Source organism: Rhea pennata, chromosome 17, assembly GCF_028389875.1.
Source record: "Rhea pennata isolate bPtePen1 chromosome 17, bPtePen1.pri, whole genome shotgun sequence".
Taxonomy (NCBI): domain Eukaryota; kingdom Metazoa; phylum Chordata; class Aves; order Rheiformes; family Rheidae; genus Rhea; species Rhea pennata.
In genome coordinates, this window is record NC_084679.1 from 2202021 (window position 1) to 2220331 (window position 18311).

Sequence of the window (18311 nt, forward strand, 5' to 3'; positions counted from 1 at the left end):
AGCTAGGCAGCTGTCAAGGTAATTGGTGATAAAACTAAGTTAGAACAGGAGCATTGCGGAGGAATTTCTGGAGGGTGCAAGAAATGTTTGTAGTATTCCAGTCTGGAAGAAGTGTGTGCTTTAGAATACTTTAAATATCTCTCATTATATGCCAGTACAGTAGACCTTTTGGGAGTAACACTTTTCATAATCTTCTGAATTAGCTATGGATGCCTTGATTGGTTTACTGGGTGACTAATGTCTGTTTGTCATGGTCACGAGTGAGCAATGCACTTTCATTATATCCTGCCGTATTATTTTCTCCCAAGTGCCTCCTGTATGGCCAGCTGGTGCAGCCAGAGGTGGAGCTTTGTAGCCAGAGTGTATTAAACTTCATAATTCAATCCTAGTTTGTGAAAATTGTTTGTTGTAAGGAAAATACATAATTTAGCTAAGAAAAAGTGAGTATTCTCTCTAAAGCAGCAGATACCAGTCACTCCGTATTTTAGACCAAGCCTTCATAACCTGATTTTGTTCTTCAGACTTCTGCAAAGAACGGATGGTGGAATTGCTTTTGCTTGTGCAATCTGATGCCACTTCCCTGTTTTAAATGGTGATTGTAATGAGCACAACTGTGAGTTGGGGGAAGCAGCTGTTATTAATTTTTTTTAACCATAATCCATGAGCTGTTTGTACAACCAATTACCCTTTTCTGGCAGAGAAGCAACCATAAAAGACATTTAAATTAATTCATAAAGCTACCACTTTAAGGAATTATTTTTCTGTGCTTCTTATCTTCCTTCTGAATTTAATCACAGATCTTTTTGCTCATCTGTCAGTTTTTCTGATCTGGGATATATGAAAGGACTAAATGAATTCACTTGGTAAGGTCAGCTTACCACCTGCTGAAGGACCCAAATATTGAGAATGCTTCTGGTCCACACCATCTGATATATTAATACTAATTCTCAAAATCACCTTTTTAGGCTAACTTTTATGATTTGTAAATAAACCTACAACTCTTCGAGTATCAGAAGTTGTCACTGTGATGTGTTGCTCAACCAGCATAGTAATGGATTATAAGAAGGATTTAATTTCTGGTAGTCATACCAAGTTACCTTTAAGCTGTGTATCAGCACTTGAGATTTATTTTAAATCCTTAACTAATTAAAAGATTACATTAAAAAAAAAAAAAACCTCTGAGGATTATGGCAGAATTAAAACCCACCTATTTGGCACTGAAGTTGCAAACTTTATAGTGTTCTTAACTTGCAGCCGAGGTGTATGCTTTAAAAAGAATCGTCTTGAAAACTGTGAATTCAGGGATCTCAGAGGTTGGGGTTTCCCGTGCCGTACTCCAAGGTTCCTGGTCCAGGTGCTGTGTCTGGGCCCTCTGACTAGGGGAGCTCGTGTCTGAGGGCTGATGGCTGTGTAAACCCTTTGATCACAGCGCTGTCAGTACGTATTCACAGTCCTGGGGTGTTTGCAGACGTTATCTAGCATGCTTCAGGCACTTCTGCCTTCCTGCTGCCAGCAAGGCTGGGAACCAGAACTGACCCATAGCCACACAGTAAGTCATCAGGTCTTCAGCAGAGCTGGCGGTGGGATTCGAGAGCTGCTTGCTCTGGCTGTATCTCTGCGGTTTGGTACAATACTGGCCTGTCTTTCTTCTTCAGACGCTCCAGAAGAGCAGCTCTGCAAAATGAATATTTTAGTATGAGAATTTCCTTTTGGCTAAGCCAGATAAAGCTCCCCAAAGTATATTTTAAAGCACTTCTCTGCATAGCTAATCCCACATTATGCACCAGAATAGATCTCTCCCGCTCCGGAAATGGAAACACCTCTGGGAAGAGGAAGCCTGTGATGTACTCTGTACTGACAACATTTGCAAAACTGGTTTAGAGAGGTAATAAAATAGTACATCCAACACAAGATCTTAGATAAGAGTTGCCCATTTCTTACCCTGCTGGATGATTCAGTTTGGGTTCGTTACTGACTCAGGAGCGCTGGTAACAGAGGTGGTGTTACGGCAGCTCCGAGTTTTCTTTTGAAGGTCCTTGGCCAGCAATAATAGTGCTTCTTCCTGCTTTGCCTCCGAGAGCTGGCTCGGAGGAGAGGTGTTCTGGGTCAGGCTCCGAAGCAGTGACGTGAGTTACTGCCCTTTGACAGCCCTGTGATCCCGATTGAAGGGTAACGCTTTCTAATAAAAAAATGTTTTTTTAAAGTGGAGCAGATTAATTGTGTTTGGAAGCCCAGCTCGGGAGCGCGCTTCCTCTCACGGGTTCAGGAGAACGCCGCGAGTGCTCCTGCGCTGTGAAGACGGGCGTTGTTCTGCGTCCGAGCGCCGCTCAGCAGCTTCCCTGAAAGTGATGCGACCTCGTTTAGCTGACTCGCAGTTTGAGCAGCGCGGCAGCGTTTTGGACAGTCACCCGTTCTGTCCGTTTGCGTTGTCTTGATTACCTTCATGTGTGCTTTCTTGACATCATCCTTTGCAGACCTTGGGGAGCAGCTCGGTTGGTTTAGCGTGGCAGAGGCGCGGCAGCGGCGCTGCCCGGGCGTGAGGCCGACGCCTGGAGCCGCGGACCTCGCCGGGCCGGCGCACCTCCTCTTGCCTTGTCCTCCTCTGCCAGCCCGGGAGGAGCTGCCGCGTTCGCGCGAAGGCGGCGTGGCGCGCGCTTTCCGTACGAGTGCTGTGCTTGCTTGTGCACTGTAAATTTCGGTGAATAAATACTTATTAGATTGCTTAAACTTAATGGAAGCAGGCAGGGAGATGCTTCTCCTTTTCCCCTTTCTTACTCTTTGTTCCCTTGTTATTTTTTTTTAATCTCACAGTCCACCTCCAGGCAGGAGGTTTGCTTCCTAAATACTGATCTAAGTTGCCGTTCACCTGCAGTACGGCGCAAAGGTATTTCTCTTCAGTTTGGTTTAACTTCTGCTTTGCGCCACACGCTGCTCCGTGTTGATTCAGGCGCACTGGCCTCAAACGCCTGCTGTTCTTGTCGAAACAGTCGTGCCTGTCTGTGGCTCTCAAGCCTCTCGGCGTAGCGACAAGGCTGAATTTTACCCCAGCTTCTCAGAATTACCAAAGCTGGGGACGAGGCAGTGGGTTTCCTGCGCCGGGTGCACCGGGAGGACGGGCGCTTTCGGCAGCTCTGCGCGCGGGCCGTTGCCCCTCGCCGCCGCGTCGCGGGCCGCTGCTGAGGCTGACTCGAGAGTTGAGCAGGGGACGGGCAGCCTGCTCCGCGGAGCAGGGCCGCTGCCACTGGCGATAGCCAAAAGAGGAACGGGGCCGTTTCGCAGCTGAGCGCCACGGTCGGCGGCGCGGGAGCTGGAGGAAATCTCTCCGCTGGAAGCAGCGCTCGCGGGCGGCTCGCGTGGAGCCTCCATCGTGCCGTTTCCCTTGCCGCCCTCGGAGCGCTGCGGTTTACTGAGCTAACGGAGCTGCAGGATAGCTGCTTTAAAACACGAGCTCCATTTTAGGTGATCAAAAGCGTGCCGCGCTGTTGCCCGGTCCCTGCGGTCAGATGGCTGTCGCAGTCAGTTGACTGTACTCATGCTGTTAAGGTTTATCTTGATCAAAACTGAGAAGTGAAATTTGTGGTTTAATTTGTTCAAAATGACCCCCCCACACACACGCGCGCGCGCATAGTAATAAATTACTGTTAAAAACGCTAAACTGAACTGACAAGCGCTCGTGCAGCCTGCGGATGATTTCTGTAGACTCCTCTTAGCAGATTACCCTGAGCCCTGCCTGGGAACCGGGGCAGGTATTCACTGACACGTTGCAGTAGTAGTCATATTTTCTCTTTTAATTTAGTTCTGTATTTGTATTTAGTCTGTAGTGTGACTTCTGAAATGAGCATGTCCCCTGTATTTTTTTAAAAAATTAAATCACGTGAAAATCAGGTGAAATATACATATCAGTTAGGTGTATTAACTTCTTAAATACTATTTCATATTATGGCATCCAAGAAGGATTAGATAGACTTTAATTTTTGAGTGTCTTTTTTATAGCTTTTTGTCTACCATGCTTTTAACAGTTTCAGAAGGACATGAATCATTGTGAGAATACATCACTGTCTTAAAACCTAAATTTGGTCACTTAGGAAATGGCTGCTGCTTTTTTTTGTAACTTAACTCTGTTTGGATCTATATCTTGTTTTCTTTCTAGTAGAGGTCTTGAGGTCAGTAGTCTTTAAAAGCCAGTGTCCAGCATTATTCTGAGCTTTTGTGTGCAGGGAAACTTTGAATAGGAATAGCCTTCTGCATGGAAATCAGTAGGAGGCATATATTAGGGGACAGAAACCCCAAGGCTGGGGAATGTTGTCACCAAATGGCAGAACTGGAATGCCAACCTCTTCTGCACGTTCAAAAACAAAAGAAATAAAGTCTGTCCCAGAACTTTCCCTCCCTGTCTCCTTCTCCCACCACCCCTGGTTTGCAGATCCTGTGAAAAGGTCACGCTTTTATGCTGAAAACAAGTAAACTTAGTAAATTCAATGACCAGAAACACCTTTCAGTTAAAATTTTAGCTCAATTCTCCTTAGCCATGTCACGAAAGAGCATAGATAAAACCAGCGTTTCCTTAGGTGGGGAAGAGCATTCAGTGGCTGCTGCCAGCCCTCTTCCTGAAGTGCTGGGGACAGACCGAGGGCCGATTCCCAGGAATTTCTGCCAGGAACATCAACAGGACGAGGGCAGCAAAGCATCGGTGCGCTGGTGTGAGCAAAACCCTCGCGTGCTGGACCTCTGACTGTTTGTCCTGCACTGTCAAAAGTTCCCAGCTAGTCAGCACCTCTTGGCCAGTGCTAGAGAAGAGAATCATTGGTTCATTTCCACTGTCAATACATGAGACGATTAGTTCCAAATTTCACGAAAATAGTCAATATTGAAAGAGCTAGTGGAGAAATAGGAAGTCGCTTCTCCTCGGTGGAGTGTTGCACTCTGTCTTCTGTGTGTTACAGCTCTCTTAATATTTTGTTTTTTTCCCTCCCTTCAGACAGGCAGAATTGACAAGTCATACCCAACAGTTTGTGGCCACACGGGACCAGTGCTGGACATAGACTGGTGTCCTCATAATGACCAGGTCATCGCCAGTGGTTCTGAGGACTGCACTGTCATGGTGAGTTAATACATTTGTCTTACGGTGCAAGGTTTGCTTCACCCAAAAAAGTGGTGCTGCAAATGGCGCTCGTATTTCAAAATACTAGTGGGTATCTGCTGTTTTAATGCAAGAGTATTTAAGGACATTCTGTGGCATCATACTCTGGCTCTGCTTAAGAAAAGATGTTAACTTGTTTGCAGAAACTAGCTGTTGGAGCACTAGAAGCAAAAACTGAGCTTTATTACCTGTGTAATAGCAGAATTTGGACTTTCTCAATTGGTGCTTTCTTTTTGTACTACTGTTTGAGAAGACTCACTCTCTTGTTTCTGAGAAGAGTTTGTCTCTCTACCACTGAGATCAAGTTTTGTGTGACTGGGTTGGTCTTTTGTCTTTCTGGCTCTGTCTTATAATACTCTTCCATTTTCCTTCCACTGGAGATCTATCTGGTGTTGGGACAAGGAAGGAGAAAAAGAATTGCTGATCAGTGGTGACATGTTATTTATAGTGCTTTTCAGAAGACAGAGGTGGTTCCCTGTTTCCAATGTGCTAGCTGCTGTGGTGGAGTGTGTTGGGAGTTGTGTATTAGAGGGAGACGAGCCTATCTGGTTTAAGAGTTGCTTCAGCCCTTGATTTAAGGATGATGCGCTCACTTTATTCCCCCACCCCCCAGAAAAAAAAAAAAAGTACAGGGCATGAGTAGACATTAAAGCTTTTTTTTAAAAAAAATCCAAATTTTGCACCTGCCAACCTTGGTCTTGAGTCCTATTTTACCTTGGCCAAAGCCCACTGAACAATAGATGACCTTGCTCAGTGATGGATGTGGAATCCTGTGTATGCAAACACAGCAGAATAAGTGAAAGAAAATCCTTGTAAGATGAAATAATGCCAAATAACTTCAGTGATCCTTGGCCATATTTAGAAATGCTGTAGGCTGAATGTTATATTGAAATCTTATTATAGATCATGTCAGATAAATTCCTTTGCTTCTGTTCATCGTTAAAATGTTTGGGAGGGGATTCATCCCAAGAGGCTTATCCTGGGACAGCTCTTGCCTGTGATCTCTTAGTCTTGGAAGCTGAAGCATGTTAACAAAATGTGCTATATTTAATATTAAATGCAACAAGAAGCTTCTGTGTTTGTAATGTCCACTACTAAGCTGTGAAGGATGCTGGAATGTTTCTCTAGAAACTAGAATCCAGGAGGCACACAAAATGGAGTGAGCACTGTCTGAAACATGAGCATCATCAGAAGCTGATGAAGCTAAGGCCCATAACTGCCTTCTTGGAGGCAAAATAAATCTCTAATCCAAGTGCAATGAGAAGTATGTTGTAAGGCTCCAGAGGGATTGAATTATGCAGAAAAAACAACAGTGTTCAATTACAAGTTGTCCAAATGCTGCTAATGTAAAGACAAACTGTCTGCAAGAGTCTCAGCCTACAACTGTGCAAACAAGCCCCGTAGGGCATGGGTTCACAGCAGGTTATCCACTCTGAAGTTGCACGTGCTGGAGGTGGGAGTTAGCTGCCTGTCCGCCCCCCAAGGCAGCGTGCGTGTGGATGGATGCTGCAGTGCGGCTGGCCACAATTCAGCTCGCTGGGGTTCCCGTACAGTACCTCTGTGCGTGGAAGGGGACAAGTGGCTGAGAAGGTGATGCAAGTCGGTTATTGCTGCACTTGAAAAAACAAACACGTGCAATGTGTGTTTACAATGATTTAAAAAATGCCAAATGTGTGTTAACTGAAGATCTAAAATGCAGTGAAGTTAATACAGACAACAGTGATGAAGAACGCAAAGAGACCTCGGTAACAGAGTAAGTCTTATGTTAGGTATCGCAGTTTCTGATGGGAAATGATATATTCCAAATCATTTGGGACACTTAAAACTGGGCTGGTCAGCGAGCTAGAGATAGTAGTGTGAAGAACAAGCCTGGCCTGGATTATTTGAGAGGAACCTGGATGAGCTAATGAGCCTTCCCATCTTTAGTTGCTTTTCTGTTTTGGCATGGGTAATTTAGCATCCTGTTTTCTTTAATAAAAGATTTCAAAGTCCTGCTTCCTGAACAGCTTGTCGCTGAATAAATTGAACTTATTTTAAAGGATATGTAGTTGTTCATCAGCTTTGAACTCTTCATTACTAACTGAGGTGAAATGAGAAAAACAGTGATGTGATAGAGGAAAATCATGTGACTTTCTGTAGAAGTACAAGTTGCTTATAAAAAAAAATTAAAAAATTTCAAGGTTTTAAAACTATCTGTGCATTGGCACTCAAGGGTTTAGAATCTTACTCTCTGCCACAGCAGGTTTCATCAACGTCTGTTAGACGTGTAGCACTTCATAGGAGAATGTGACTTAGACGGGATCTAACCAAGCGATGAGAAAGATCATACTCATCATGAACAGATAGTAGAATACCCTTATGCAGAGGAATATTGCTGTTTCTGCCCTGTGCTCCTCCATCTTTTCCATCTGCCTGTTTTTCTCCTGTCTGTCCTCTGTTTTTCTGTCTACATTTCCTTGCCTGCAATTGCTAACCATTCAAGTATTTGTGGGATTATCCCTCAGATAAAATCATCAACAAATACTGTGCTGAGTGAAATGTTGCTAAGCTTTAGTTACGTCCCTGAAATGAGGAGGGCTGATTCCCTGCAGCCATGACTTTGAACTGTCTGCAGACTATGTGTTGCACAGGGAAGGTTAACTTGGCACTTTCAAAAGCTGGAAGCGTTTCATACAAATAAAAACTCAGATCTGTAGGAGCTAGAAATACCCTGTAAGCTCCATATAAACCTCGAACAGGTATGGTATTTGAGATCATTAGTCTAGAGGTTGGAACGGGGGACTGGGAGGGAAGACATCTTTTTCTCATACTGCTGGGCTTTGCAACTTGGATGGCTTTAGTGGATTAAGTATTTACAAGACGCATGGAATCTATGTGACCAGATTGTCCACATGTTTTACTCAGTATTTTGACTGTTGCTTCTGATACATTCAGAAATTATTTGGAGGCAGAGAAAAAAAATTGTAGGGGGAGTAATATTTAGGACGGCTCATCCTTGCAAAACCTTCTTTGTGAAAGCCACTGTGCCAGTGGTATAAACACACAGCTGTCTTTGATTCCAACAGAGGAGAAAGTAGAATGACTCCTCCAGAATGCCACCATCTTTCCTCTCTGAGTGCGTGGGCTCTTGCAGGGTGGAGGAAGGCTCTTCCTTTGGCCCACGCTGGGTATTCCTCGGGGGCATGCGCTGGCCTCCACCCACCTCCCCTCCTTGCCAGTTGGAGTGCTAAGCCAACAGATTCCTTTTAAGTCAGTTGGCAAATAAAGCCAATTTAAAGTGGTTTGACATACAATGAAGTACTTGTAATCTGCAAGTGTTAGTTTGTAAGCATTTCCTTTTCATGCCTTGTTCTAAGACAGGGATCGTGCGTCCAACGTAACATGATAGCACCCTAATCAAACAAATGATGTGGCGTAGTTAGTGGCAGTAGCCTTCTCTGCCCATTTACTGATGTTTTGGTCATTTCTTTGCTCTTCTGCAGAGTGGACTGGGGAGTCCCCATCTCCTCTAGCCTGCTCTAAACTGCTCTCAGGAAAACTTCCTTTACAATGCTGTGGCATGCCGATACCTTCAGTGGCCTCTTTTTGATGTTCTCTTTGAAGAATGGTTTTCTTGTGCCAGCAAATAAGGAATTACTTAAATATTCATGCTTTGTACTCTTCTGAATGACTGTAATGTACTGCAGGTTTTTTAATTCAATTGGAAAATGTTTGATTATGTAAAGGCTTGTAGATGGTATCAGATGGCTTTTCTCAGATATAGGAAATTTGCTTCATTGCAAGGTGAATACTAATGAGTTTGCATGTAATGGCCAGAGAAGAGTGAGTTTGATTCAGCAAATTGTTTTAAAAATTAAACAAGAGCCCTTACAATGACCTGAGACACCAGCCTGATACCAGGCAGTTAAGCAGGTGCTGTTGCAAATAATGCCGGGGACCCAGAAGTTAGTAATATTAGCGTTCTTATAGCACTTAATGTCTGCTAGCAACAGTGAATGAATTGCTGAGATATTGTAGTTAGTGGCGTGGTACCTAAACAGGATGAACCAGGAAAGACTATTTGTGGAGAAATTCATCCATGGAAATGGGTGCACAAAGTCCCTTTTGCTGCAGTGATGCAAGAGCAGGGATGCAGAACCGCGGGCTCAGACTCACTCATTTCCTTGCCTGCAGTGGGCGTAGGAATTGATGTTATTCCTAGAAACTGACTTAACCTTCTCTGCGGATTGATGCAGAGCCAGGAGAAGAGGCAGTTTTTGATTCTCTTTAAAGGGCACAACGAAAGCAGTGCTGAAAAACGTTTGCTCTCTTCCTTCTCGCATGCTGTTTGTGCGGAACCTTTCCCTCTACTGCTGTTCCTCTGTGAGCCAAACTTCTACACGCACCGTGGTGTAACTTCACACCCTCTCTTGCAAGCAGACCAGAAATATTAACTTAAAAAAAAAAAAAAAAAAAAAAAGTCTGGGAGAGTTGATATACTGTTACTGACATCCAATTAATCTTGCAGTGTTTTAAGGTTTCCTTTGTGTGCGAATGCCTTATGTCTTCACCTTCAGCAGGCTGGGTTCTGTATCCATGCTGCAGGTTCCTTAATGTGCCCCATGGATCTAATTTCATCCCATGCTGAAAAGCCACCCCACGCTAGGTAGGAATGAGTGGGCCAGGTCACTGCTTGGGAGCATACTCTTAACCTTTTACACCCCTGTTTTTTGTTTTTTGTCTTTTTTTTTTTGCAATACCAAGCACTATTATTAGGTCAATAGTTTGTGTAATCTGCAGAGGATTACACTGCTTGGCAGCTGCTGTAAAGTGTAGGGGCTTTCCCTCTACCCCTTAAAGAAAAAAATATGTGTTGATACCCCAAAGGCCACTTTATTTATTTTTTTTAATCCTTTTAATTGCTATTTTGTCTGTAACACCCCTCTTTCCTCTCCCACCCCCTTCACTCCCCAGCTTACTCAGAGAGTTCTCTGGCAAGCAAATGACTTCTCTGTGAAACAGAGATTGCACAAAAGGATTCCCCTGCCATACCACATAGGAAAAAGCAAATCAAAAACAGGGATCTTTGTGGTAGGGCACCCAGTTCTCTTCTAACTGCTGAAACTATAGCCTGGGAACGTGGTATGAGCGGAGGCCTCTTGCATCACTAGTTCGGCTTTAGTCTGGGTTGACGGTGAGAAAAATGCCTGTAGCTGGTTTTGGCTCCAGTGCAGGATGAGTTTGGTCTTGGTCCAGTTCTTAGGGATGGGCACCTACGAAGGTGTATCATTTAACCCTCCCCTGCGCAACTTCTATGTCTCTGCTTCAAAGGCCCTGTATGGCTCTTGCATCCTCTTTTATGCTGGTGCCTCTTAACTCTTTTACTCTCTTCCCAGCTTTCTTACTGTTTTAGGTAATACCTATAATCTGCATTAGTGCTTAAAATAGCAAAGAATTTGGAGATGGTTCATCTAAAAGACCCTACACAAAATTACTACATTAAAAGCCGATACTAATTTTAGCAGACTGACCTTAAAGTTCTGCACTCTTATCAGTAGAGACTTTCTAAACTTTTGCTACTGTCAGGGTTATAGTCAGTGACTGGCATGATTAAAGCTTCCTCTATAAAATTAGACAGCTTTGTAACCCAGTCTTACCTTGTAGTGGACAGGTGAAATGATTGCAATTTGGTAGGTGTGGTGTTGTGTTTTAATGCAATCCTCTGATTTAAAAAAAAAAAAAAATCTGTGGCTGCACTCACTGGTAAACCTCACACTGAGTTGGAAGTAAGCAGGATGACATCCTGCTTTTCCAGAGTGGATAGCTCTGCTTGTAACCCAATTTTAAAATACGATTGCTGGTAAAAGCTGCAGTTTGCGACATCTTGTTGCTAGCACTGTTCCATAAGGCAGGAGGAAAAAGTGGGATTTAAACCCTTGAAGAGTAATCTCTGCTGAGGCTTGTGTGTCAGTAATGGTAAATGTCTAAGTGTAGCTGGTTATTCCTCCTGGCGGCCTGGGGGTGCTGGGAGATCTGTACTGCAAGGGGCAGCACAGAGAAAGCTGCATCAATGAAGTGAGAATCAGTTTAGGGTTATTTTGAGGTGAGCTGGTGTGCTCTGAGAATTTTTGCATCACAGAGATTTTTATCTGCAGCCATCCTGTGAAAGCAGAGAAATTGGGATTAGTGCTAAAATCCATGTCGCCCTCATGTGTGTCTGTCTGCTTCATTTCCGAAATCCGCTTGTTTTGCGTCTCCTGCTGGCTTTGACAGCTTGCTTGGGCATTGTAGGCAGGGTCCAACGATCCATATTTTCTTCCTCCAGAAAAAACGAACAAAAGGAAGGCGAAGCAAATATGCTGTAATGCTGCCACCTATCTATAGGTAGTTATAGTTGCTTAGTAATGGGCTTTTAATTTAATTTTTTTAATACAGTCTGTGTAGGTCAAATTTGGTTCAGAGATGGTTGTCCAATCCTGAATTGCAGGAATAGTTTTGGTAGAGTTGATCCTGCCTTGGGGCACGGGGGGTGGATTTTGGCTCTTTCATCTCTGCATGTTGCAGAAGCACCTCCTTCAATAAACCTGTTCTGATGCAGCTGCTAAAATTCCAGGCACATGGCATGCGATCCGTCGGGGTTGTTCTTCCTCGTGACGGTTCTTTCCTAACCACAGGGAGACACTTGCAACAGAAGGGTTGTGTAACCAATTAGAAAAGCAGCAGACAGTTTGCTGCATCTGAAGGTAGTTTCTGCAATGCTAACTTGGGCTGCTTTAACCTTTACCTGGACCAAACTGTTTTTCCTCAGTTAATTGGCATTTGAAAGGAGATTATAAATGTAGCAGGAAAACTAATCGACAGCATTTCTAAAGTTATAAAAAATTAGCTCCAGTATAACTGCATCTTATTCCCTGCAAGGGACAAGCGTAATTTAAAAAGACACCAGCTTGTTCAGACAGAGTTTGAGCTGCAAGGCAATTTATTTTGAATCCTTCTCAGGCTGTATCTGATACACGTGGGTCTCTAGACATGGAGGTAATGGGAGATTTGAAGTGTAACTAGCCAGTGGTTAGATACTGGCAGCATGAGGTAGGAAGGATATTACGCACAGGCCAGCCAGAGGCTTATTGGTGACTTGGGGCAATTCCCTCCCTATTTTTGTCTTCCTGTTCACATCAAGAAGCGGCAACTTAGAATTTGCTGTGGTGCAGAATGCATGAAGTAAATGAGTAATGGGTTCTTCAGAGGGGGTGGCCCTTGGCTAACCATCTTTTGCTTCCCCTTTCCAGGTGTGGCAGATTCCTGAGAACGGACTCACCCTGTCCTTGACGGAGCCTGTGGTAGTTTTAGAAGGCCATTCGAAAAGAGTCGGCATTGTGGCTTGGCATCCCACTGCACGTAACGTGCTGCTCAGTGCAGGTATGAGGCATCACTGCAGTGCAGTGAATAAATACCTCTCTCATGTTTCAAATCTACACTGTATATTTTAGAGACGAGCTGCTGACTCCTTTCCTCTCCCAGCTGCCTTGGGCTGGTGAAGTCCCAAGACTGATTACAGTGCCAAGTAACTTTGGGACACACGGTTCACAGCCCATTCCTTATCTTGGCCTTTTACTATCTCCAGTTTACAGGGACAAGACCCAGGAAATTGTCTGAAGGCATGAGTTACAGTATTAAAATTGTTCCAGACTTTATTTGATCTGCAGGTTTCATCAGCTGATAACTACTTACATACGCATTCCCCTCATCCCTGTTTTCATGTACTTTTATAAGATGCCCAACTGTTTTTCCTTTTCACTGATCTCTGCAAGGTATCCTGGTTCCTGGATATTCCTCCCACAAACTCTCATTTTCAGCATTTGCCAAATTGTGTCCTTGACTAGTACAATCTATGCAATGAGATTCTTTTGACCACTGAGAAACAGTCACATTACTATGGAAATAAAATAGAAAATTCATTATCTATTAGCACAGTCTGAGGTTTCCATTACATGACCTTTAGATTTGAGCCTGGTAAAAGCAGCAAATCATTTCAGCTGTGCTGTCAGATGAGCTATGTGTTTTCTGTGGATGCAGATGCCTTCTGATGTACCAGTTTGGTTTTAATCCGATTTCCACAACAATGCTGTGATACGCAGACCCTGTAGCAGTTAATATAATGAAACTCAGTGTGAGAGCACACAAAAGGAGGTGATTTTTCATAGTTAACTTAGAAAGTTGTTTTTTTGCCTGCAAGTGCAAGCAGCAAGAGATGTGCATCCAGGCAGTCTGGCTAGAATTACTCCTAAGAGACATGGAAGAGAAAGGGTACTGGCTATCAAGTCCTCACTGTCACCTGGGCTTTTCTTAGTTGGTGACAATGAACTGGTTTTGGGGTGTCGTTTATACCCTTTTGGAGTTGATCTTTTGCTTCAGTGTACGATTTTACTCTCTTGAGTCTTAGGAAAAAATGCCAAGTTGCACACCACGCTTTTGTTTCCTTACCTGGCAATTTTTATGGCTCCAGTCCTGTGTGGTTGTATGTTTGTTTGTTTTGCTTTTTGCTGTCATCTTACCTTAAGCTTTGTTTTTTGTTTTCCTTCTGTCTAGTCCTTGAACAAAACCGTCTGCCTGACGGTTGTGGTCCTCGTGAGCTGCTGACCTCAGCTATTGATGCCTGCCATTCTTTTTACCTATGTTCTGCTGTTTCTTCTGCCAGTGCTGTCACTTACCTACATTTTCATTCATGCCATTCTTACTCTCTCCATTTCAAATCTCTATAACCTGAGAAGGCAGTGACTGGCTGCCAGCCAGTACTTTCATTTATAGAGGTGTAAGAACATTGCCTCTTTGCCCTTGGTACTTCTTATTCCTGAGTCCTGCAGTTGAGCCAAGACCCAAGAGCTCCTGCACGGAATGCACAAAGAGCAGTAGCAGAGGCCAGGGCGTAACCTTTCGCAGACCTCCTTTGATTGTATCTGTAACTCTTCTGTGTTGGTGTATATTTCTTTTTCTTTCTTTTCTTTTTTTTTTCTTTTTAATCTACGACTTCCTCTCTGTCAGGGATCTTTCCTGTCCCTGCACAGCATTTGCTGAGCGTTGGCTGGCCCTTGGAGCATACAAGGTTAGGTTGCATGGGTTAAGTAGTGTGCAGAGCATTGATAGCACAGCTGAGAGCTATGCCTTGGGGCTTCAGACTCTCTGCTCACAGGCATAGCTCTCAGGTGTGCTTTCAGTGCCATCAGGATCGAGAGGTACTCTCTAGGCATCAGTTCCTTGCTGAGCAGCTGATTTCTGGCCCCGAGGGCTGGGATAGCTGTGTGCATGGCACTCTGTTTTGGAGAGTAACAGCACCTCTGGATTGTAGAAGTCCAGTTTTAGTAGTCTCTGTGTCTGCCTGTCCTCCTTGGCAAGTTCTGCTGAGTTGTGTTTATCCCCTTTGCCCATAGAGTTGCTCTCAGTGTCTCAGCATATGAAGTGGGGCTCAGGAGTGCGTGGTGAGCCAAGAGGCGCTGTGGTTCCCATCCAGGCCCTGCTGCAGCCCTGCTGAGCTCTGGCCAGGCATCCCTGCCACCTCTCCTTGCTCCCTCTCTCCATCTTGAGTTGAACTCATGCTGTACTCGTAATTCTGCACCCACAAAGGCAAATACTGAGAGATGGGCTGTGTTAATATATGGTGTCTGGGGGACCCCTGTACCCAGCTGGCTCTCAGGAGAAAGGGTTGTACCTTGCAGGCTATCTCTGGCCATGCTTTCAGGGAAGAATTTCATGCCTTCTCTAGCTGCTTAATCTCCACTCTGAACCTGTGTTTGACTAGGAAAGTGCTGGCTTGGGCTCTGCATATCTCGCAATGCCCGGAGTGTGTTCAAGAGACAGCATCCAAGGCATTGGAGCTGCAGCAGATTTTATTACTTGTTCCCTTCTGCTGACTTTTTCCTTTTTACATTGCTGTTGTAATTTTCAGCTGCTCTTCTCTTTCAGGTTGTGATAATGCAATCATCATCTGGAATGTGGGAACAGGTGAAGCCCTCATAAACTTAGATGACATGCATGTGGATGTGATTTACAATGTGAGCTGGAATCGCAATGGCAGCCTAATCTGTACAGCTTCCAAAGACAAAAAAGTTCGAATTATTGACCCCAGGAAACAAGAAATCATTGCTGTAAGTTTGCATGGTAACTGTAAATGCCGTTGGATTTCACTACAGCCAACCATTCTTAGTCACATTTTTCAAAGTAAGAAATAAAAATTAGAGAAAAGGTAGCACTGGTTGAAGGATTTGTCTGGGTTTATTGGAATTAGTGTTTGAACTGTGACTTTTAGGGCTCAATTTTAAAACCTGCAGAAGTGTAATTCCACAAGTAATCCTTTTACATAATTACTTTTCCAAACTTGTGTATGCAAAATGGAGATTTAGCAGCCTGCATGTGTTATAGCTTGCAAAGAAGTCTTCCTTTAACCTTGTAAGAATCTGATAGGCAAAGCTGAAATGAACCAATTGTGACCACTTCTTTCGTGCTTTAGTAATTGGTTTCTTCCCTGGAGCATTGGGCAAAGACTGTTGTATGTTACTCTGTGTGTTTGGCATCCTGCTTGGAGGAACAGTGCTTCCTGCCATGGATTCTGTGCAGCTAGAGGAGAGCTCATAATAAGTTGGGCTTTTTGTTCCTTCTTAAAGTTAACCTGTAAATCTATTTCAGGAGAAAGAGAAAACCCATGAGGGAGCCCGGCCTATGCGAGCCATTTTTCTTGCTGATGGAAACATCTTCACGACCGGCTTCAGCCGCATGAGTGAACGGCAGCTTGCCCTTTGGAATCCAGTAGGTTCCTGTCCCGTTACTACTTTACTGTTGTAATATTGTTGTCAGGATGACTTACTAGCCCTGACTGGCAGTCTCCTGCCGCATTCATAGCTCTCATATTTGAGTATTTTTCATCTATTGCCTTGACGTTCACTCAGTAAAGGAAATTATTTCTATCAATCTCTACATTACCACAAGCAGCCATGAAACAGTGGTAACTGCACATTTGAAGTATATGAGAAGATGTACACAGCACAGCAGAGTAACTTTGTGAAGGTGACTTCCATTGAAAATGTTCCATATGCAGAGCAGGACAGCAACAATCTCTCCACACTGGGATAAGACACTTGTTAACATGACTCTGTCAAGTCCTTGCCTTAACTTCATGAGTTATCTTGGGTGCTATTTTAATGCATTTTGTATTTAGTGTCATTGAGGAATGAATGAGCTTGTAAATATTTACGGTGATCACTGTTGTAATAGGTAGAGCCAACTACAAAGAATTGTTAATAATTTAGATCGTATGTTAACATGAGCCTTTTAGTTCTTCTTTAACATAATTGATGTTTTTATTTTCAGAAAAACATGGAGGAGCCAATAGCCCTTCATGAGATGGACACCAGCAATGGGGTTTTGCTGCCATTCTATGATCCAGATACTAACATTATTTACTTGTGTGGCAAGGTAAAGAGAAGTTTCTAGAATAACTGAGCTTGTGTAGAGATAGACTACTGTTGAATGAATGATGCCTGTGAAGTGCCCCTTAGGTGTCTCAACTGAGAAAGACAGAACCATAAGTTCAGTACTGTAGTGATGGTCAGAGCTGTAGACAGATCTGTGAGAAAATCAGACTGTGCTGAAATCAGTTTGACCCTCACTCTGCAAGACTATGCAGCAAGCCCATGAAGTCTGCACTGTGAAGGTATGAGGTATAATTAGATGTTTCTTTCAGATGGATTTACTTAGGTAAAGCTGCTCTTAACGCATCAAATCATATACCTTCATTAAAGCATCTTATATTGGTGTTGACCTGAATGATTGTGCATTAGAGTGGGAGGAGGGAATGTATTAGATGTCATCTTCCTTTCACTTGAAGATGATGGGGCACAAAGCAAAGCCAACTCTAATTTTGTGAGGTTAAATAACAGAAAACTGGAATTGTGTACACTTCTTCCTAAAAGCAATTTGCTGTAGGCATTAAGTGCTCTAAAGTACCCACTTCTGAATGCCGCGGTTTTGGGCTTCTTACAAACAGGAACCAAGGACAATCAAGATGAACAATTAATTACAAAGGAAGATCCATACAAATACATTCAAGAATTCTGTTTTTTAAACTGCTAATGAGAAACTTACTTTATGTCTCTCCTACCTCTTCTGATGTTTCAGAGATGCTAGTGTGGTAGCATTGCCTGGAATTAAAAAGAAAAACTGTTTTGTAGTCTTTCTGCCCAACCCTTTAGCTCTAACCAGGATCAGGTTATGCAGATGCTTTCTTGTCCTTGTCAGTGTTGTGTTAAAATTCTCTTACTTGTGCACACTTGTTAGATCATTTTCTTTGCAAGAAGACTTCCTGTCATGCAGTTGAATTACAAACGGTGCTGATACATCTGTGTATTTTTCTTTTCAAAGCATTATGCTGATAAATAGGCACTCTGTCGTTTTACTGGAAAGCAGGAATCTTCTCTGTACAAGGCAGCAAGTGTAACTTTTTCTCAAGAAAAAATATGGAAGTCACTGTACCCCACAGTATTAGGAACAATAGCACTTACTACTGAGAGGCTGTTTAGATAATGCACTTGCATTACCCTAGAGAATTTCTTCATGGTAATTCTGTTAATGCCTTATGGATATTTGAGGCCAGAACAGTATACTGTATGATAGGACTCTTATGAGCAGATTGAGATGAAATGTATTAGGCTAGTAAACAACGGAAGTTTTAGCTTGAAAAAAATAATTATAAACTGCATTACTCATAAAAATACTGGATTTGATGCTTTTGGGAGGTTATGCTGTACTGCTAAAAAGTAATATTCCCTTCCTTCCCTTCAAATGGTGGTCCCTCATGTCCCTGCATTAGCTGCTGCAGCCCTGTGTTGTGCACCAGGTGCTCTGGGGCAGTCCATTTTTGGCACTTTCTCCGTTGTCTTAGCTTTGTCCTCCTGACATCTGGGGCAGCCCCCTGCAGTTTGCATTGTGGCTGTCTCCACAGCCCCAGAACAACTAGGGCCTGCGTGTGCATTGGCATGGGGCACCTCAGCACCTGAGGAAGGAGGATCAGCATTAAGCTTCAGCCTGCCTCTTCTCTGGTAGAGGTCCTTGAAGGAAAGGACATCAGGAAAGACTGGTACTGCCTAGCCTAGCAGGGAGCAGGTGTGCCTGCACCAGGAGTACCTACCCTGACAGCCTCTAG

The 18311-nt window shown here is 43.6% G+C and overlaps 1 protein-coding gene across 2 annotated transcripts in view; it reads left to right on the forward strand.

The window, feature by feature from the left end:
* The window catches only part of CORO1C (coronin 1C), a 61027-nt gene that overhangs the window by 37167 nt on the left and 5549 nt on the right, over positions 1–18311 (forward strand). For both annotated transcript variants that reach the window (XM_062590449.1, XM_062590450.1), the window contains exons 3-7: positions 4979–5101; positions 12409–12538; positions 15080–15261; positions 15800–15919; positions 16481–16585. In XM_062590449.1, coding sequence (XP_062446433.1) covers positions 4979–5101; positions 12409–12538; positions 15080–15261; positions 15800–15919; positions 16481–16585 — 660 coding nt within the window. The remainder of the gene's footprint in view (positions 1–4978; positions 5102–12408; positions 12539–15079; positions 15262–15799; positions 15920–16480; positions 16586–18311) is intronic.